General features: G+C 46.2%; 1 protein-coding gene across 2 annotated transcripts in view; it reads right to left on the bottom strand.

Moving 5' to 3' along the window:
• Nucleotides 1-3,023: 3,023 nt before the first annotated feature.
• Nucleotides 3,024-21,734, bottom strand: part of CHKB (choline kinase beta) — a 66,794-nt gene continuing 48,083 nt past the window's right edge. The window contains exons 9-12 of one of the 2 annotated variants that reach the window (XM_075345443.1): nucleotides 16,884-16,981; nucleotides 13,501-13,602; nucleotides 10,997-11,078; nucleotides 3,024-6,487 (exon numbers count right to left, since the gene is read on the bottom strand). In XM_075345443.1, coding sequence (XP_075201558.1) covers nucleotides 6,431-6,487; nucleotides 10,997-11,078; nucleotides 13,501-13,602; nucleotides 16,884-16,981 — 339 coding nt within the window. In that variant the 3' untranslated portion in view covers nucleotides 3,024-6,430. The remainder of the gene's footprint in view (nucleotides 6,488-10,996; nucleotides 11,079-13,500; nucleotides 13,603-16,883; nucleotides 16,982-21,734) is intronic. The other variant, XM_075345444.1, reaches the window with a different exon arrangement.

The following is a 21,734-nucleotide window of genomic DNA, read 5'->3' as shown; positions in this document are numbered from 1 at the left end:
GCACGGTCGGCGCTAAGTCCCCGGCGCACTACAAGTCGCAGCCGCGCCGCCGCTCCAGGGGCGGCCGGCGCGGCAGTCCCCAACACATAAAGTCACTCAGAACAACTGCAGTGACTGTAACCCCAGCGCACAGCGCTACTGTCCCCGGCGCACTAGCACACCCAGCAAGTCTGGAGTGTGCGCGGCCTGTACAAACGGGGACACAGAGTACCTTAATGTCGCAGGGCCTTGTCCCTGAACGGTACCCAGCTCCGTATCCAGCAGGTTCCATGGGTCTGTGGATGGAGCCCGGCCTCAGGGCTTTGGGGCCGGTAAGATCCCACTTCCTCAGAGCCCCTCAGGGGGATGGGGAAGGAAAACAGCATGTGGGCTCCAGCCTCCGTACCCGCAATGGGTACCTCAACCTTAACAAACACCGCCGACATAAAGTGGGGTGAGAAGGGAGCATGCTGGGGGCCCTAGTATGGGCCCTCTTTTCTTCCATCCGACATAGTCAGCAGCTGCTGCTGACTAAACAGTGGAGCTATGCGTGGATGTCTGACCTCCTTCGCACAAAGCAGAAAACTGGTGAGCCAGTGATCCCACTGGGGGTGTATAGCCAGAAGGGGAGGGGCCTTACACTTTTTAGTGTAATGCTTTGTGTGGCCTCCGGAGGCAGTGCTATACACCCAATCGTCTGGGTCTCCCAATGGAGCGCCGAAGAAATGGAATTTTCTTGAGAAAATTCCGCATGTCCTCAAAGATTACCGCACCCGCGGTAAAAAACCGCGGGAAACCGCATCCGAAAACCGCATGCGGTTTGCCGCGGTTTTACCGCGGTATTGTTCGCGGTATTGCCGCGGTTTTGCCGCGTGCGGGTTGGGATGTGCTTTATTGCATTCAATGCAATAAAGCACATTGAAGAAAAAAAAAAAAAAAAATACATTTAATTCTGATAGTGGATAGACAGAAGAATAGATAGAGGGATAGATAGATAGACAGACAGAGGGATAGAGGGATAGATAGATGACAGATCGCTGCATTTCCCACGGTCGGCAGTGAGTTCACATTACCGGCCGTGGGAAATGACCGGTAATGACCTCTGCTGTCTGCTGCATTCAGCGCTGTGTCTGTGACAGTCAGGGCTGGATGTCAGCAGTGCAGGACGCCGGAGCTGTGGATTACGCCGGAGCTTTGTTTGGGGGGGGTTAATAAAATGGTGAACGAGGCTTGTTGGTTTTATTTAAAATAAAAGGATTTTTCTGTGTGTGTTTTTTCACTTTACTTACGGGTTGATCATGTCAGCTGTCTCATAGACGCTGCCATGATCAAGCCTGGAGTTAATGGCGGTGGTCCCCCATCACCATTAACCCCTTGTATTACCTTGCCACCACTGCTACACGGTGGCAAGAGCCGAGGACACGCCGGTATTGTCGCATAATGGATGCGACAGTGCCGGGGCAGCTGCGGCTGATATTCTCGGCTGCGGGAGGGGGAGTGAGGCGGGGGACATTATCCCTGCCCCTCTCCCTCCCCAGCCTGAGAATACCGGGCCGCCGCTGTGTGCTTACTTCGGCTGGAAGGTAAATATGCAGCGGAGCCAACGTTCTTTTTTTTCTATATTTCCGTTTTCTTTCTATGTGTGTTCTAGGTCTGTGATGTCTATCTGTGTCTGTGTTTACTCTCTGCACGGCTTCCTCTTCCTGTAATGACATCACTTCCCTGCAAAACCGCAGACAAGCGATGCACATTACCGGAGGTAAACCGCGAAATACCGCAGGGAATAACGCAGGAAAACGCAGTGAACCGCACAGAATTTGCTGCCTGCGTTATTCCCTGCGGGATTTCATGATTAACATTGAGTCAATGGAGTAAAATCCCGCAGCGATGTGCAAAAAAGAAGTGACATGCACTTGTTTTTGCTGCGGGATTCCCTGCGGGATTCGGTCTAGTAATAAACCTGCCGTGTTCTCTGGTTTCCAGTGTCAGCTCAAAGTGACTGCTGCAGGTGGCAACAATACTTTCATCATTGTAAACCCCAGACGCCTCAATAAGAGGCTCTATAGACCTACATTGGGAAAGATTTCTAGTCTACATGAGCCAGAGGAGAAGAGATGCAGGAATCCGGGGAAGATTACAATCGGTAATTATTTTAATACACATATATATTACATATTTATAAAAGAAATAGCAGATTTGCAAATTTGTTGCTAAGACTGCTTCTTTGTGATGAATTAAAAAAAAAAAAAGAATTAAAAAAAATGTTTTTTTAAAGAGGCGTCTTGAGATTTTGCATCATTACACCTATGTGAGGCTTCATTAGAAAATAAAAATTAAAATTTACACAATTCTTGAGCCAAGCAGCCTGATCTTCTGACTGACAGTAGCAAAACTACCAGAGTTGTACAATTGCTATTGACATTTAACTCACAGAAAATTGCCTAGATCTGTATTCACGTCTCAGCTGACAGCAGGGATAGGTATATAGGGGTCATGAGCCTCGGCTCAGAAGCGAGTGTTCTCATTCCCTGGCACTAAACTAATGGCTGTTCACATCTTTGTTTCATTTAAAAAGGAGTTTTCTGTTCCAATCAGAAAGGTTTAGTGAAATTCATACAAGGTCACGATTCCCCTGCATCTTCCATGCCAGCAGGTGGCCACATGAATGCATAAATGCAGTTTATATACATGCGGTCACATGCCAACTAGTCTCAATTGGCTGCTCGCAAATCTCTACTTATTGAGAAAAGCAAAGTGAGACTAGTGGGCATGTAACTGCAAATATACAAACTGCACACATGCAGTCATGTGACTGCCCACTCGCAAAGGGCATACTGTCACAATGTGGCAGTCTGCAGTCAGAGTGACTGCAGATTTTTCAACTTAGACCAAACAGCCCTATTAATGTATATCTATACTGTATAACTGACCAGAAAAATCACAAGAAAAAGACTGAGTCTTATCTGAACAGAGTGAAGGTCGAGCATGTGCTGCTCCATTCATTGGGAATAACTTTGGGACAACTCTAAGAAAGATGCAAATGATTAATTTGGATAATTTTTTTTTATTAAAACCATGAATAAATTATACTGGCATCATTAAAATTCAGTCATTGTACATAGACAAGCAGATCTGGGAAAATGCAGTGCATATCGGAAGGCAAATAAAGCATCGGGAAAGTCTCCTCACAAGGGCTGAATTCACACATCCGAGTCCAGCCACAGACTTCCTGACCTGAAATGGACAGCCTCATAGGCATAAATTAGGCTGTAAAGTTTGTGTCAGGAGGGCTGCGGCCGGTCTAAGAATCACAGTCTATACTTCGACACACAGATATGTGAAAGTGGCCCGACAGAAGAATCGGCATCACTATTTAGCAGCCTTTATCGATTACATATTGTCCTTAGAAAACATACATTTTATAACCAAACCATTTTATTTTTCCATAGTGATCAGCTGTTAAAAAAAAAAAAAAAAAAAAAAAAAATCTGGCCTAAATACATAAAAAAAAAAAAAAAAAAAATAATAAAATAAAAAAATTGTACCCTGACAAGGCAGCCATTATTAAATTAACATGCGACCCTGTAATGCATGGATAGGCCTCTTCTGATTTTCTTTTATGGCAAAAAAAAAAAAATCTGACCAGCAATTTATTTGCTTTACATGCAGATTTCTGTCCAATTTTAATACCTATTTTGTAGTGTGTAACATTTTACTGAGGCAATGTTTTTAGGTTATCCAAAGAGAATGGGAAACATAAAAAGAAAGACACTTACAACTCCCACTTTATGCAATTTTAAAGGGGTTTCCAGGTTTTTCACAGTAGTCTGCAGTTACTTTATGGAGACTGCAGACTTGTGAATTCTCACAGTGCACAGCTGAATGTGTGCAGTGAGTGAATTCAGCGAGGCCGAGCATGTCTAGTGGGAATGTGGCCGGGTGTATGCATATCGCGTACTTGCAGTTAAATTACCGCTCGGTCTCGCCACTGGAGAATCCTCACGTGCACAGCTCTATACAATTGAATTAGTCAAGCATGTCTAGTGGGAATGTGGTCAGGTGTATGCATATCGCGTACTTACAGTTAAATGACCACTCGGTTTCACCACTGGAGAATCCTCACAGTGCACAGCTCAATGCAATTGAATTAGCCAGGCACGTCTAGTGGGAATGTGGCCCGGTGTACACATAGTGCATGCTTGCTGTTTAATGGCCACTTGGTCTTACCACTGGAGAATCCTCACAGAGCAGGCAGCGCACAATGTGAGGGTTCACATTCACAGGATTGCAGGCAGGCTTTTTGGACAGTGTGGCCTGTCAGAACACACATTTGTCTGGACAAGTAGATTTGCCATCAGTTCTGTACGTGAGGCAGTAACAGGGTACTAAAATGGGGCCACATTACTGCCATCTGAATGAGGCCTGCAGGCATGATCTACATGTGGGTTGTTTTTCAGATTGCTTACACGCAACAATCAAGGTAATTGGCAGACAGATCTGTCAACGCCTCGGTTCAGTTTTATGACACGAGATGGATTTCAGAATAATTTGCCATTCACACACACGAATGTAGATATTGGACAGAAAGTAGTATGTATAAAAAGGCTAAAAAAAAACCTTTTTTTCTCATGGATAGCTACAGTAAATTATCTGATCAAGCCCAGGCTCTAATTTATTTTTTTCTTCATTTTAGCAATCCACATGCTGAGCCTCGATGGAATGAAATGAGTGCATTTGAAATCTTAAGGATCTAGTCACAAACCATACAGACTGCGCTAAAGATTTCTCCGTAGCATGACGTATTTTGACAGTTCTCATCCTCAAAGCTTGGACGGTAATAGATTTTCCATTTGCCAATGTGCAGTGTACAAGATCTGTAAGATCAAACTCTTAAGTATCAGTCTAGGTTCTATTCTAAATTGAAATAATCGACCAGAACGCTGGGGTGAGGTGAAGGTATGTAAATAGTCTGATCTTCATCCAGAAAACTTGATGGGAAAAAACGGATATCATATGGATAAAAATCGTTCAAAATTTTAAAATTGTACATGATCAAATAGTTAATGTTGCCATGTTAATAATGGCAACGTGTCTGTAAAAATCAAATGCAATACAGAGGTTCCGTTAGTGATTTCTTTTGCGCACCCATAGACTTGTATAGGTGATTCTCATCAGATAGACAGTAGAGAATAGTACATGCTGCAATTATGGAAGAAAGGAAAAAAAAAAATGTCTGAACAGCTTTATTGAAGAACATTGGTCAAAGTGCTAACCGACTTACGCCTCTTTCACACGTCCATGCAAAACATACACATTTTGCATGGTCCAGGGTGTAGGCACGTATGTGTGTGCGTGTTCAGCGTGTGCTATCTGTGTGACAACCACATAGCAAACCGACAGCATGAACTTTTATACTTACCTGTCCATGGTGCTGCTGTCTCAGGCACTGCTGCTGCTTCCGCTCCGAGGTGCATATTCATGCAATGAGCATAATGAGCGGGGGTCGGAAGCAAGTGACAGCAGTGCTGGAGACATAAACGGTGGAGACAGGCAAGGATAGAAAGCATTATATTTCAGACACAGTGTTTTGTCCAGCACATGTCACACGGACATCAGTGTGCAATCAGTCTGACACCCGTACTGCCGTAGAAAAAAAAAAAAACGGACATGTCAACGTGTGGAGCACACAGACACACTGTTCATGTCAAAACACGCACGTGTGCGCAGATGTATTGATTTTAATGGGTCTACGTGTGCCAGTGTCTCCGGTACACGTGAAAACAGACGTCACGTGTAACAAACGCACGATCGTGTGAAGGAGGCCTTTCTCAGACAGCACCCGCCTATGTAATACGATTGTCTGACTAGTGTTCTAAAGGGCTTCATTCTGAAAACTATACAATGATTGTTAAGTGCAGAATTGGAAACAGTGGTGTGAAATGAAAAGCATGGAGCAATATACTGCTTCCACGCAGACGTCAGAGATAACCAGAGAGCATACAGCATATGCCGGCTTGATAAGTTACTGACAAAAGAAGTTTGAGAGTTTTATATAGCATGAAAATATTAGTAAATGCATATTCTCAGCTGCTGCCGAGTGTCTATTAGTTATGGGTGAATAGTAACTATTAACGTTCAGATTATTGGTGACGAATCCCAAACTACTATTACAGTATTCGTCACAAATAATGGAACCTGATGCAAGTCAATTGGGAACCCGAGCATTTTTATATTCTCGTCACAAATACTGGAATAGTACTCGTATAAGCATTTTCCGAACCCAAATAGTTACTATTCGCCCATCACTAGTGTTTACAGGTGGAAAAAGAAGACGAATCGAAGATTTAGGATTTCTTATACTGTTCGTTCTTCTCAAGTGTACGGTTGGCATCAGAGCAGCTGGACGGGTAGGAGACCTCCTCAGCATGGTGAAGGGGAGGGTGAAGTCAATTCAGGACCACAGAGATTTCTGTTTGAAATACGCCTCAAAACGAGAGATAGCGTAATCCTGTAATAAAAGGTCAAAATTAATAAAATTAAGATTTAATTCCTTCAGATTTCCTAAACAGATATTAAAGGGAGTCCACCACTTCTAAAATGCATTTTAAGTGGTCTATACAGTGTTTTATGGGACTAGGCCCTTAACAATAATAGCACTGTATGTGTTACTGGTCCATTAGTTTAGTCGTATTGAAATGCAGAGGCTTTGGCGCACTTCTGCTGTGGCCAAGAGTTCGGTGCATGGTTACACCTCCTCATTTGCATATTGCCAACACTCGCACTCGCTTTCCAGAGTGAGTACTGTGTGTGCGTGAATGCCAGGTATATTATTACCTGAAACAATTTGGGAGTTTCAGAAAAGTAAAAAAAAAATGTACTTAGTAAATCCAGACCATAGTCAGAGATGAGACTAGTATGGCTCAATTCTTCCTAGTACAGCTGTAGGTGATCCACCGGCCTCCCACCATGTGCACACAAGGGAGAGACCCGACAACCACTTGTAGCAGTGCTGTGATAAGCCGACCGGGTGGCACAGCTGGACTAGTCTCATCTCCCGCTATGGTCCCTGACTGGATCTGTAAAGCATGTGCTCTGAAATGCAGGAAATGTTTAAGAGACAATATACCTGGCTGTGATCATGCAGCCAGACTGCAATTCAAGCTGCCTGTGGTTTGGGTGGCAAAAATCACCTAGCAATGTCCCTTTAAGCAAGTTTAAAACTCATTTCACCTAACAATTAGGGAGTGGGTGATTATCTGCCTATATAGACAAACTGAGTCAGAAAACAAGTGTGCCTGGGAACACTCAAGCTGAACTTCCTGGCCCATAATCCTGAATAAGAGGAAAGAAAAATATATTTTATTTTTTTTTTTAAAATGTCCTTCATCTACATTTCCAAAGAGGCATTACAGAAAGAAAGACATGCAAATCTTGTAATTTTTATTTATTTTAATGTAAATTTTCTAAAAGAAAGTTTGCTGTTAACATTTAGGCTGTGTTCACACACTGCGTTTTTTACCTGCGTTTTTGGTGCGTTTTTGCTGCAGAAATTTCTTGAGAAATTCTTGTAACCTTTCTGCAGCAATTCCCCAACCAAACCTATGGCAAAAAAAATTAGCTGTGCGCACACTGCGTTTTCGTAAGAAAATTCTTTCTGTAGATTTTCTTAAGAAAAAGAATGAGCATGTCACTTCTTTTCTGTAGCTAACTGCGTTAGTTACCATAGATAGTGGCACAATAACGCAGGGAGCAACCAGCGGTAAAAACGCACCAAATCGCGGTAAAAACGCAGGTGCGTTTTTTAACGCAGGTGTGCTAATCCTTCACTCTCAAGACATTTTCTTAAGAAATTTGAGAAAAATCCTTTTTCTAGTGTGCACATAGCCTACGGCTTCTGAAGGCCGTGGCCTGATAATAATAAAAATAATAATAATAATAAGTTAGAGATCAAGCTCTTCTGGTTCTGCATTAAAATTAGACAAGTCCTAAGGAATATTCCAAAGTTCATCCTTTGTATTCACAAGTGCACCACTCCATTGCCTCCTACAACTGAAGACGGAGTTTGGGTCAGCGGCATGTCTGTTACTAGTCGGCATTGAGCACTCTCCCATGCAGCTAGAAGCAAGTTTTTCCTGCAGAACTGAAAAAGGAAAGGGGGACTGCCGCTGGCTGGATACAATGATCTGGCCAGCTTCAGGGCAGAGCTAAAGCATAGAGCTCACAAAGAGCACTCCATGCCTAGATAATCAGACCTCAGACTGCAGGGTAGTCCATAACCTAGGCAACAAGTTGTAAACTAAAAGAATTACAAATCCCTCCATTCTTGAGAAGAGACAGAAAGACAGACCGGCAAAGAGGCAGACCGGCAAAGAGGCAGACCGGCAGGCCAAGAGACACACAGACAGAAACAGACAGACAGAAACAGTTACTATCCCGGGCAACGCCGGGTACTGTTTCTCGGTCTCTCTCCCAGAGATATATATAGATATAGATATAGATATTTATATATATTTTGCCGCCCGACCACCGTGCGCAGCTGCCGCCCGCCCCACCTACTGTCTCCTCCCCAAAATCCTTTAGAATGTAAGCCTGCAAGGGCTGGGCCCTCTTCCCTCTGTACTAGTCTGTCTATTGTAACCTGTATATGTGTTCTGTATGTAACCCCCTTCTCATGTACAGCACCATGGAATCAATGGTGCTCTATAAATAAAATATTATATATATATATATATATATATATATATATATATATATATATATATATATATATATATATATATATATATATCTCCATATATCCCCCTAAAACACTAATGGATCCACTTATACAGGTATGTATTGGACTTTGCTACTATAAATAAAATAAAATCATAGCTTTAGTACAGATTTTAATGGTTTGGGTGTTTGAAAAAAATCCTTTGCAAATGAGGGGTCTTTGCTACACTATTGAAAGTTAAATTTTCCAGAAACTTAAAAATAACCTGCATCAATTAACAAACATTACCTTTAGTCTCCAAAAGGATTGCCTTCCTGGCAGAAAGTTGGAGTTTGTACAGTATATTTAAAAGTGCTGTCTGGGTACAACTATAGCTTCCCATTGGCTTCCACCATGCTACATGAGTAAAATTGGCAGCCATTCACCCTGCCTGGGCAAAGATCCATCTCTCCCCTACTGCTCAAGTCTTACTGATCGACTGCAGCAGTGAAGCCATGACTACAACACACAAGATGTACCAGGAACTGAACCACTGCAGCCTGTCAGACTGATATAGCAGAGGACAGGCATTGCTCGGGAGGGTGAAGGACAGTTGAATTTCTGCAGCTTTTCTGCACCAAAAAAAGAATGTGCATGTCACTTGTTTTCAGCAGGTACCTGCGTTTTTGCCATTGTTAAATGGTAAAAAACCACAGGAACCAACCCACGGCAAAACCTCGTTTTTACAGCAGTTTTTGCTGCGGCTGCGGAATTATGCCAGAGGGTATGGATTTTTCTTAAGGCCCCCTTCACACGTCCGTGAAAATCACGCACGTTTTTCACGAACGTGTCAAAGATTCGCATTGTCCTCAGTGTGCCGTTTTTATGGCACAACGTGTGTTCTCCGTGTGTTATCCGTGATAACACACGGAGAAGGGGAACTTTCTACTCACCTGTCCCTGGCGTTGCTGTCCGTGGTGCTGATCTTCGGTCTCCGGTCCTGCCGACTCCCTGCTGCTGCTTCCGCCCGCAGTGGAGTGAATATGCGATGATCATAATGAGCGGGGGTCGGAAGCAAGTGACAGCAGCGGCAGAGACGGCAGTGCTGGAGAAGGGGAGTGTAGATTTTTTTTTTTTTACAAGCACGTGTGTTTTCTCCGGTGTGTGTCACACGGATCACATCCGTGTGGTTCGTGTGCAGGTCGGGTAACACCCGTGATGCCGGAGAAAAACGGACATGTCGTCTACGTGTGGAGCACACGTATGCTCCACACGTACACACGGTCCATAGCAAAACAAGCACGTGTGTGCAGACCCATTAATTTTAATGGGTCTACGTGTGCCCGTGTCTCCGGCACGTGAGCAAACGGACCAAACACGTACCGGAGACACGGACGTGTGAAGGGGGCCTAAGAAAAAGTCATTTCCCAGTGCACACAGGGCCTTAAAAGGGTTATTCCTAAGATTCTGGGCCAAGTTACTAAAAAGTAAACCTGCAGAGTAAGGCAATTGTCTGTATGACAGGCTGTTCCATAATGACAGTATGACAATACGGCATGACAATATAATTTCAGGGCAGAAAGAGCAGATTTACTAAAATAAAAAGCAATGGCATTTATGTACCCCTCGTACTGCAAATAAATGTCAGATCATTCAATTATAGATGTAATAAAATAATAATAAAGCTGAAACCCCTAAAGGCTTCAGAAAGATCCCCCCAGATGAAACTGATGCGCCATAAAATGTGATGAATGAAGCTCAAATTTGCTCAGTATTAACAGACAAATACTGTCGGGGAAGGTATATATTAAAAAAAAAAAAAAAATTGACACATGCTGAGACTGGCAGCGCATCCCTAGTCACGCACACCCATACAAGTCTATGGGTGAGTCTGAAACATCGGACTGCGCTCATGTGTCAGATATACACAGAGACAGACAATGGAGAGTACTCGCTGTCTTCTCACCTGTACTCTGAATCTGATAACATTGAATGACACCCGGCTCACACTCACAGCAGAGTTTGAGCTGGGTGTTATTTGCATATAGCATCCACATTTCTCACATCAGGCATTATAGCAAGTGTGACCCCGGCCTGAGGGCATTTCTCTTAGCGCCTAAATAGCACTCTGATCGGGCATATCTGACAGTTCTAAAGCACCTCAATTCCAATCAAGATGGGGGTTCTACTAAGTCCGGCTCCCCAGTTTCAGCCCCATTCTTGGATTATTGGGGGACTCATGTTGATCAACAAGTATTGCCCCATCTTCAAAATAAATAAAGGGTTAATACCAAAAATGGTTACCCCTAAATATATACTCACCAGGTATCCAAACTCAATAGTGGACATTTTTGCTTGTAAAATGGACCAAAGACCCCAAAAGAAATGTGACGCCAAAGCAAATCTAGAAGAGAGAGAACAAAATACCAGACACTGAACAAATAAAAAAAGGATTCAATTATTTTTGACAACTGAACTGTAGTCAAGATTACTTGTAACCCAGTCACAGTAAGGGGTGCTTCACACACAGCGAGATCGCTGCTGAGTCACGGTTTTTGTGACCTCATTAGCGATCTCGCTGTGTGTGACACTGAGCAGCGATCTGGCCCCTGCTGTGAGATCGCTGCTCGTTACACACAGCCCTGATTCGTTTTTTTATTGTTGCTCTCCCGCTGATAAGCACACATCGCTGTGTGTGACAGCGAGAGAGCAACAATCCTGAATGTGCAGGGAGCAGGAGCCGGCGTCTGACAGCCTGCGGTAAGCTGTAACCAGGGTAAACATCGGGTAACCAAGGTGGTTACCCGATATTTACCTTCGTTACCAGCCTCCGCAGCTCTCTCACTGCCGGTGCCGGCTCCTGCTCCCTGCACACACATCTAAGCGGTGTGCGCTGGTAACTAATGTAAACATCGGGTAACCATACCCGATGTTTACCTTAGTTACCAGTGTCCAGACGCCGGCTCCGTGCAAGCGCAGCGTCGCTTGCACGTTGCTGCTGGCTGGGGGCTGGTCACTGGTCGCTGGTGAGATCTGCCTGTTTGACATCTCACCAGCGACCATGTAGCGATGCAGCAGCGATCCTGACCAGGTCAGATCGCTGGTCGGATCGCTGCTGCATCGCTAAAGTGTGAAGGCACCCTAAGTCTTAACCTTGGGAGTCCCACCAGGGGGTATGACACCTGATCTTGTCTGTTTTAACATTTAACTAATCCGTGCACGGACTGCCCCGATGATAGGAAACCCCAATTCCCCCAAACTGAAATTCAATTTATTTTCAACACCAAGCCTCCATTGCTTACCCATAGAGGGCGTACAAAGGGCACCACAATTTTATATAGGGAGATGCAGGTTTAAAAGGGAACCAATCACCAGTATTTTCGTATATAAGCTAAAGCCAGTGCTATACTGGCACTATCAGGCTGATTCTATACATATCTTTAGTGGTCAGCTCGGATGTTTAGGTTTTGAAATCCAAGAAAGTAAAGTTTATAAAATCAGCAGCTTGTTGAGTGACAGCAGCTGAGGATCAGATAATATCTGGGGAGGTATTCATAGTTATCCCCTCCCACTGATAGAATTAGCATAAGTATTATACGATCGATTTACTTTTTCACTAGCAGGACTTGTGTGAGGTCATACCCATGTGACCTGAAGGGGCGGGGCCTCAGCCAACAGAAAAATGTTGCTTCCTGGTATCAGCTTTGTTGGCTGAGGCCCCGCCCCTTCTGTTCACATGGGTATGACCTCACACAGGTCCTGCTAGTGAAAAATTTACATCGATTGTATAATACGTATGCCAATTCTAACATGGGGAGGAGATAACTCTGAATACCCCCCATTATTATCTGATCCTCAGCTGCTGTCACTCAAGAAGCTGCTGATTTTACAAACGTTACTTTCTTTGATTTCAAAACCTAAAACATCCGAGATGACCACTACAGGTATGTAGAGAATCAGCCTGATTTTGCTATACTGGCACTGGCGGAAGCAACTGACAGCAGCGGCAGAGACAGCAGTGCTGGAGAATGGCTTTAGGTTATATATGAAAATCCTGGTGATTGGTTCCCTTTAAACTAATTCTAACTCTACATGTTTAGTTTCATAGCATTATGACCCAAGAATTAAGAAATTTCTGAAAACAATCCTTATAGAATTTCTTCTAATTTCCATGAATATATCAGGAACAAACATATGTAAAGCGCTTTTCCTCACAATGGACAGCAGCTTTTCTGCAGAATTTGGGAAGTGTAAGCCTATACAGTAATCTTCAGCCTCATAATCCCCTTTTCTACATATAAACCATTTGATCTCCTTATACTCGGTTAGAGATCACAGTTCCCTCAGAAATCCATAAATCATCTTCTAAATATGCACAGCCAAGTTGGAAAGCCATCACCCACTGGCATTTAAAGCCACAGGCAGTGGTTTTACACTTACATATACATTTTATATAGACATACACATGAAAATAAACATGAGTTCTTTAAAGTCATATCAACTATTACAGCCTCTCAAATAGGTTACATATGTTTTCCAGATTTACAAATGGCAAAATTAGAAGACCCTTCATATGTTATTCCATAATTAAAGCGTCCAAAAACTGGGGGTGAAAAGGGTCTTGCTTAACAACAACGAAGGAAATAATGTTTCGTGTTCACTCACCTTTTTAGGCTTCTTTCACACAGCCGTGAAAAAAAAAAAAAACACACGTTTTTCACAGATGTGTAAAAGGTGCGTATGGCCCTCCGTGTGTCGTGATTTTGGCACCAGTGAACCTTGCACTATCTGTGATAATACAAGTAAAATAGGAACTTTATGCTCACCTGTCCCTGGTGCTGCTGTCCATGGTGCTGATGTCATCCGCTCTGCACTCTTCAGCCCGGCTGACTCCCCACTGCTGCTGCTTCAAGTCCTCGGTGCAGTGACTATGCGATGAGCATAACGAGCGGGAGTAGAAAGCAACCGACAGCAGCGGCAGAGACAGCAGAGATGGAGAAGGTGATTGTAGAAATTCATTTTATTTCACAGAAACGTGGTTTTCTCCGGTACATGTCACACGGATCACATCTCTGCGATCTGTTTGACACCCGTTCTGCCGGAGAAAACAGAAATGTCTACGCACACAGTCCATGGCGTGTCACTGTCTCCGGTATATGTGAAAAAGGACATCACACGTACCGGAGACATGGATGTGTAAAGGAGGCCTTAGATTGTGTCGCACACAACCTTGAATGAAACCGCAAGAGGTAGATCCAAGTGCTACAGAATCCATGGATCAAAGATTAGCGGGCATTGTGCGGGAACTCCTGAACAATACCTGCCGATTAAAGTGTCAGTGTTTCCTCAAAAATAAGACCGGGTCTTATATTGTTTTTTTGTTCAGAAAAACGTGCTAAGGCTTTTTTTTTTCAGGGGATGTTTTATTTTCCCTCCCCCCCCCCCCCATGAACAACAATCCACATTTATTTATTATTTTGGGTTTTTTTTGTAAATCAGATTTTTTTATTCATACACAGGTAAAAGGGTACAAAGCAGAAATAAATGGACGTTACACAACACATATGTACTTGCATCGTAAATCCATTTATTCTTGAACAAAAAAAAAAAAAAATATAAAACAAATAAAATAAAGATCAAGATTTATTTAAATCTAGTCATATATTCTGGAGCATCAACAAAACTCTCCAAACCCTGTGTGTAACACGTGTGAGTGTATATATATCTCACACACACACACACACACACACACACACACACACGTCTCCTCTTCAGCTTTAGTATACTGCAATGACCTTTGGTCACATGATGTGATGTCACACAGGTCCTCTTGCAGTGTTGTCAGAATATAAACTCTGGGACCCCTAAGAGTGGCAGCCCTGTGAAATTTCCCAGTTTGATCTACCTTCCCCCTATTGCCAGGCCTACATAACAGACTGTATCCTGTTCAGTTCTGTTAGACTTCTGCAATTAAGAGACCTCTGGTCACATGACTGGGGTCCCTGTGAAACTATGCAGTTTGACTCCCCTTAACGTCAGCCCTGACTGTAGCCAGGGATTATTTTTGTTGTAGAGATCATATTTCAAGCATACTCCAAAAATCCTGGAAAATTATTTTCACGGTACGTCTTATTTTGGGGGAAAAATGGTAGCAGGAAGGTCCTGATCAGAATATTGGAGATCCCCATCTTCTCTTCTCCCCAACACTATGATTATCTCCTGATAAAATCACAAGCTCTGGCAGCCTGTCCAGTCATCTTTCCTTCATCCCACAAGCAGATAATGTTTATGACATTGAAGAGAATTGTAAGACTTTCAGTTAAAGATTAAACATAAAAGATGTGTAGGAGGCTTAAAAAGGATTCTGAGCACATAATGACTGTTCAAAACAATGTACAGGCGCTCTGGGCACCATTACCTGGACAATCATTTAAGTGCACCTTGCCACCTGTTTGTTTTCCCCCCTTCCTCCTCTCTCTTTGACTGAGGTCAGGGATAGCATTCTCTTCATAGAACTAGACAAGGGCCAAGATAGAGATTTAACACTGTATAGCCTAAAGCCTGCTTTACACGTTGCAATTAGTTGTACAATCGCATTTGCGATGTGACAGGCCCAGGTTGCATACGGGATCTTAAGAGATTGCACGTAGGTCATTCATTTGCTGTCACACGGGCATTAGTAGTCTATGTTAAATTGATCAATTTTGTGTGCGATCCTTTAGATCATGTGTTCTGTGACGTATGCATTGGGCACCCCTTTTTTTTTATTTATTGACTTGCCAAGCGTGTGTAATGTGTAGGGATGCGTTTTTCCCAAGGTGGTTACCCGATATTTACCTTCGCTACCAGCCTCCGCTGCTCTCACGCTGCCTGTGCTGCCGGCTCCTGCACATGTTAGCTGCAGTACACATCGGGTAATTAACCCGATGTGTACTGTAGCTAGGAGAGCAGGGAGCCAGCACTAAGCAGTGTGCGCAGCTCCCTGCTCTCTGCACATGTAGCGACGTTATGATCGCTGCTGCTTCTGCTGTGTTTGACAGCTAAGCAGCGATCATAACAGCGACATACAAGGTCGCTGTTGCGTCACAGAAAATGGTGACGTAACAGCGACGTCGTTGTCGCTATGTGTGAACCCAGCTTAAGGCTACGTTCACATTTCCGTCAATTTCTATCAGTTACAATCCGCGGCTCTGGTAAACAACGGAATCAGTTTGGCGGATTCCATTGTTCCCATATACTTGTATGAGCGGCGGATTGTGACTGATTATGCTGCGTTGCATCCTCCGCCCGACTGATCAGTCGTGGAATGACTGACTGCCGGGCAGGAGGAACGCAGCCTGTAACGTTTTTTCAGCAGCGCAATCCGTAGGATTTCGCTGCGCATGCTCTCTCTGGCTCCCTGCACACGTAACCAAGGTAAATATCGGGTAACCAAGCAAAGTGCTTTGCTTAGTTACTCGATATTTACCCTGGCTGTGCACGGAGCCCGACACTTCCCCGCTCGGCCTCGCCCCCTCCCGCACTCCGCAGGTACACACGCACACACACATATATACACACGTCCCCAGCCATGCAGTCACCGGCGCGTACGTCCTCAGCGCCATGGCCCCACTCTGCTCCACCCACCCCGCACTCTGCCCCTCGACCCCTGCACACATTTTCGGCGGCCGAACGATCAGCTGATCACCCGGTGGCCGGCTCCTGTGAGCGATTGCTCTCGTTAGCCGGCCGCCGGGAGATCATCTGTTCGCTCTCAAAAGCCAGCCGGCTATTGTGAATGATCAGCTGATCGTTCTCTCTTTTACAACGGAGTCTGACAATGAATTCTATTCTTGTCATCCGTTGTACAACGCATCAGTCACAAGCGTTAAGCAACGCATGTGACTGATGCAAAACAACGGAAATGTGAACCTAGCCTAAGCAATTCTGCTCCTAATCACCAGTGGTAAAACAATGGCAGAGCCTCAGACTATGCCACACCTTGAAATTCTAATGGAAAACACAGTACGGTATCTGATCAATGGTTGCAATACACCCCCCAGGGTCCTATGTGCTCTGCCCTGCTTGCCATTGTTCTAAGAGCATGACCCATGCCATTGTCAACATTAAAAGAACTATTCCATGAACAGAGCGTCATCACAACACTATAACTACAGAAAATGCAGTAGTGCAAGGAAAACCAGATATAATAAGAGAGGAGCTTTCTTACCTGTTCACCTCAATAACCATAGCAGCCTCCTGAACACACCGATCCTCCTCACCAAGTTCGGGGCAACTTTCCAACAGGTAAGATCGGAAAAAATGAAGCTATGGAAACGACAATATTAAGTTATGACTAAATTAACAAAATTATAAAATGGAGTAAAAATGTATCTAAAAATTGGTTATTTAAAATAATCTCTGGAGGTGGTGTTATCTTCCAGGCAGCATCCACCCCATAGCCTGGACCAGCTCATTTACATGAAGTGATAAAGAAGGGAATTTTGTTTACTTACCGTAAATTCCTTTTCTTCTAGCTCCTATTGGGAGACTCAGACAATTGGGTGTATAGCTTCTGCCTCCGGAGGCCACACAAAGTATTACACTTTAAAAAGTGTAACCCCTCCCCTCTGCCTATACACCCTCCCGTGGATCACGGGCTCCTCAGTTTTGGTGCAAAAGCAGGAAGGAGAAGACTTATGAATTGGTCAAGGGTAAATTCAATCCGAAGGATGTTCGGAGAACTGAACCATGAACCAAAAGAACAATTCAACATGTGTACACAAAAGAACAACCAGCCCGAAGGGAACAGGGGTGGGTGCTGGGTCTCCCAATAGGAGCTAGAAGAAAAGGAATTTACGGTAAGTAAACAAAATTCCCTTCTTCTTTGTCGCTCCATTGGGAGACCCAGACAATTGGGACGTCCAAAAGCAGTCCCTGGGTGGGTAAAAGAATACCTCAATAAAAAGAGCCGAAAACGGCCCTCCTCTTACAGGTGGGCAACCGCCGCCTGAAGGACTCACCTACCTAGACTGGCGTCTGCCGAAGCATAGGTATGCACTTGATAGTGCTTCGTGAAAGTGTGCAGACTAGACCACGTCGCTGCCTGACACACCTGCTGAGCCGTAGCCCGGTGCCGCAATGCCCAGGACGCACCCACGGCTCTGGTAGAATGGGCTTTCAGCCCTGAAGGAAGCGTAAGCCCAGAAGAACGGTAGGCTTCGAGGATCGGTTCCTTGATCCACCGAGCCAAGGTTGACTTGGAAGCCTGCGAACCCTTACGCTGGCCAGCGACAAGGACAAAGAGCGCATCTGAACGACGCAGGGGCGCCGTGCGAGACACGTAGAGCCGGAGTGCTCTCACCAGATCCAAAGAGTGCAAATCCTTTTCACATTGGTGAATTGGATTAGGGCAAAATGAAGGTAATGAGATATCCTGATTGAGATGAAAAGGAGATACCACCTTAGGGAGAAATTCCGGAACCGGACGCAGAACCACCTTATCCTGGTGAAACACCAGGAAGGGGGCTTTGCATGATAGCGCTGCAAGCTCAGACACTCTCCGGAGTGATGTAATTGCCACTAGAAAGGCCACCTTTTGCGAAAGACGTGATAGAGACATCCCGCAGCGGCTCGAAAGGTGGTTTCTGAAGAGCCGTTAGCACCCTGTTAAGATCCCAGGGTTCCAGCGGACGCTTGTAAGGTGGGACTATGTGGCAAACTCCTTGCAGGAACGTGCGGACCTGCGGAAGCCTGGCTAGACGCTTTTGAAAAAATACGGAGAGCGCCGATACTTGGCCCTTGAGAGAGCCGAGTGACAAACCCTTGTCCATTCCGGATTGGAGGAATGAAAGAAAAGTGGGTAAGGCAAACTGCCATGGAGAGAAACCGTTAGCAGAGCACCAGGATAAGAAGATTTGCCAAGACCTGTAATAGATCTTGGCGGACGTTGGCTTCCTGGCCTGTCTCATGGTGGCAATGACATCTTGAGATAACCCTGAGGACGCTAGGAGCCAGGACTCAATGGCCACACAGTCAGGTTGAGGGCCACAGAATTCAGATGGAAAAATGGCCCTTGTGACAGCAAGTCTGGGCGGTCTGGAAGCGCCCATGGCTGATCCACCGTGAGATGCCACAGATCCGGGTACCACGACCGCCTCGGCCAGTCTGGAGCAACGAGAATGGTGCGACGGCATTCGGACCTGATCTTGCGTAACACTCTGGGCAGCATCGCCAGAGGAGGAAACACATAAGGCAGTCGGAACTGCGACCAGTCCTGAACTAACGCGTCCGCCGCCAGAGCTCTGTGATCCTGAGACCGTGCCATGAATGCCGGGACTTTGTTGTTGTGCCGTGACGCCATGAGATCGACGTCCGGCGTTCCCCAGCGGCGACAGATCTCTCGAAACACTTCTGGGTGCAGAGACCATTCCCCCGCATCCATGCCCTGACGACTGAGAAAATCTGCTTCCCAGTTTTCTACGCCCGGGATGTGAACTGCGGAGATGGTGGAGGCTGTGGCTTCCACCCACTGCAGAATCCGCCGGACTTCCTGGAAGGCTTGACGACTGCGAGTGCCGCCTTGGTGGTTGATGTATGCGACGGCAGTGGCGTTGTCCGACTGGATACGGATCTGCCTGCCCTCCAGCCACCGTTGAAAAGCCAATAGGGCTAGATACACTGCCCTTATTTCCAGAACATTGATCTGAAGGGAAGACTATCGGAGTCCAGGTTCCCTGAGCCCTGTGGTGGAGAAAAACCGCTCCCCACCCTGACAGGCTCGCGTCCGTGGTGACCACAGCCCAGGTTGGGGGTAGGAAGGATTTTCCCTGCGACAGAGAATTGGGAAGGAGCCACCACTGAAGTGACGTCTTGGTTGCAAGGGAAAGAGACGTTCCTGTCGAGGCAAGTCGACCTCCTGTCCCATTTGCGGAGAATGTCCCATTGGAGCTGCCGTAGATGGAATTGCGCGACCGGCACTGCCTCCATCGCTGCCACCATCTTCCCCAGGAAGTGCATGAGGCGCCTTAAGGGGTCTGACTGACTCTGAAGAAGTGATTGCACCCCTGCCTGCAGAGAAAGCTGTTTGTCTTGCGGTAGCTTGACTACCGCTGACTGTGTATGAAACTCCATCCCGAGGTAAGTCAATGATTGGGTCTGTGTCAACTTGGATTTTGGGAAGTTGATGATCCACCCGAACTGCTGGAGAGTCGTCAGAGCGACTGTAAGGCTGTGTTGACACGCCACCCGAGAAGGGGCCCTGACTAGGAGATCGTCTAGGTAGGGAATCACCGAGTGGCCCTGAGAGTGTAGGACCGCCACGACGGATGCCATGACTTTGGTGAAAACCCGTGGGGCTGTCGCCAGGCCGAAAGGCAATGCCACGAACTGAAGGTGTTCGTCCCTGATGGCGAAACGCAAGAAGCGTTGATGTTCGGGTGCGATCGGCACGTGGAGATAAGCATCTTTGATGTCGATCGATGCTAGGAAGTCTCCTTGTGACATCGAGGCGATGACCGAGCGGAGAGATTCCATCCGAAACCGTCTGGTTCTCACGTGTCTGTTGAGCAGTTTGAGGTCCAGAACGGGACGGAATGATCCGTCCTTTTTTGGCACCACGAACAAGTTGGAGTAAAAGCCGCGACCACGTTCCTGAAGGGGAACGGGGATCACAACTCCTTCTGTCTTCAGAGCGTCCACCGCCTGAAAAAGTGCGTCGGCCTGAGCGGGGGGCGGAGAGGTTCTGAAGAAACGAGCCGCAGGACGGGAGCTGAACTCTATCCTGTAACCGAGACACAGAATGTCTCACCCATCGGTCTTGAACATGTGGCCACCAGGCGTCGCCAAAGTGGGAGAGCCTGCCACCGACCGAGGATGCGGTTAGGGGATGCCGAGAGTCATGAGGAGGAGTGCCTCCTGCGGCCTTTTGGGGGCGTGACTTGGACCGCCACGCATAGGAGTTCCTCTGGCCTTTTTCCTGCCTGCTGGACGAAGAGGATTGGGGCTTGGCAGAGGGACGAAAGGACCGAAACCTCGATTGTATTTTCCGTTGTTGAGGTCTGTTATGTCTGGACTGGGGTAAGGAGGAGTCCTTTCCCTTGGATTCCTTAATAATCTCATCCAAATCGTTCGCCAAACAAGCGTTCGCCAGAAAACGGCAAACCGGTTAAGAACCTCTTGGAGGCCGAATCTGCCTTCCATTCGCGCAGCCACATGGCCCTGCAGACTTCCACAGAGTTAGCGGATGCCACAGCTGTACGGCTAGACGAGTCTAGGACTGCGTTCATGGCGTAGGAAGAAAAAGCTGACGCTTGAGAAGTCAAAGACGCAACTTGCGGAGCAGAATTACGTGTGACAGCATTAATCTCAGTCAGACAAGCCGAGATAGCTTGGAGTGCCCACACGGCTGCAAAGGCAGGGGCAAAAGACGCGCCCGTGGCCTCATAGATGGACTTCACCAGGAGCTCTATCTGCCTGTCAGTGGCATCCTTTAGCGATGAGCCATCTGCCACCGATACCACAGATCTAGCCGCCAATCTAGAGACTGGAGGATCCACCTTGGGACATTGAGCCCACCCCTTAACTTCAGATGGGAAGGGGTAACGCGTGTCAGTGAGGCGCTTAGTAAAGCGCTTGTCCGGGACCGCTCTGGGCTTCTGGACAGCGTCTCTGAAGTTAGAGTGATCGAAGAACGCACTACGTGTACGTTTGGGGAATCGAAATTGGTGTTTCTCCTGCTGAGACGCCGACTCCTCCACAGTAGGAGGCGGGGGAGAGAGATCCAACACCTGGTTGATGGACGAGATAAGATCATTCACTAATGCGTCCCCCTCAGGTGTATCAAGGTTAAGGGTGACGTCAGGGTCAGAACCCTGAGCTGCAACGTCCGCCTCATCCTCCAGAGAGTCCTCAATCTGGGAACCCGAGCAGCGTGAAGAAGTCGGGGAAGATTCCCAGCGAGCCCGCTTAGGCTGTCTAGGACTGTGGTCCTGGCAGGAGTCCTCCGCGTGGGACCTAGGGCCCAACCTGGGAGCGCGCTGCGGCTCGGATCGAGAGGGGCCTGGAGGTGACGATCCAACAG

Source organism: Anomaloglossus baeobatrachus, chromosome 4, assembly GCF_048569485.1.
Source record: "Anomaloglossus baeobatrachus isolate aAnoBae1 chromosome 4, aAnoBae1.hap1, whole genome shotgun sequence".
Lineage (NCBI taxonomy): Eukaryota > Metazoa > Chordata > Amphibia > Anura > Aromobatidae > Anomaloglossus > Anomaloglossus baeobatrachus.
Note: the sequence above shows the minus strand (reverse complement) of the source record. Positions and strands in the feature narration are given on the sequence as shown.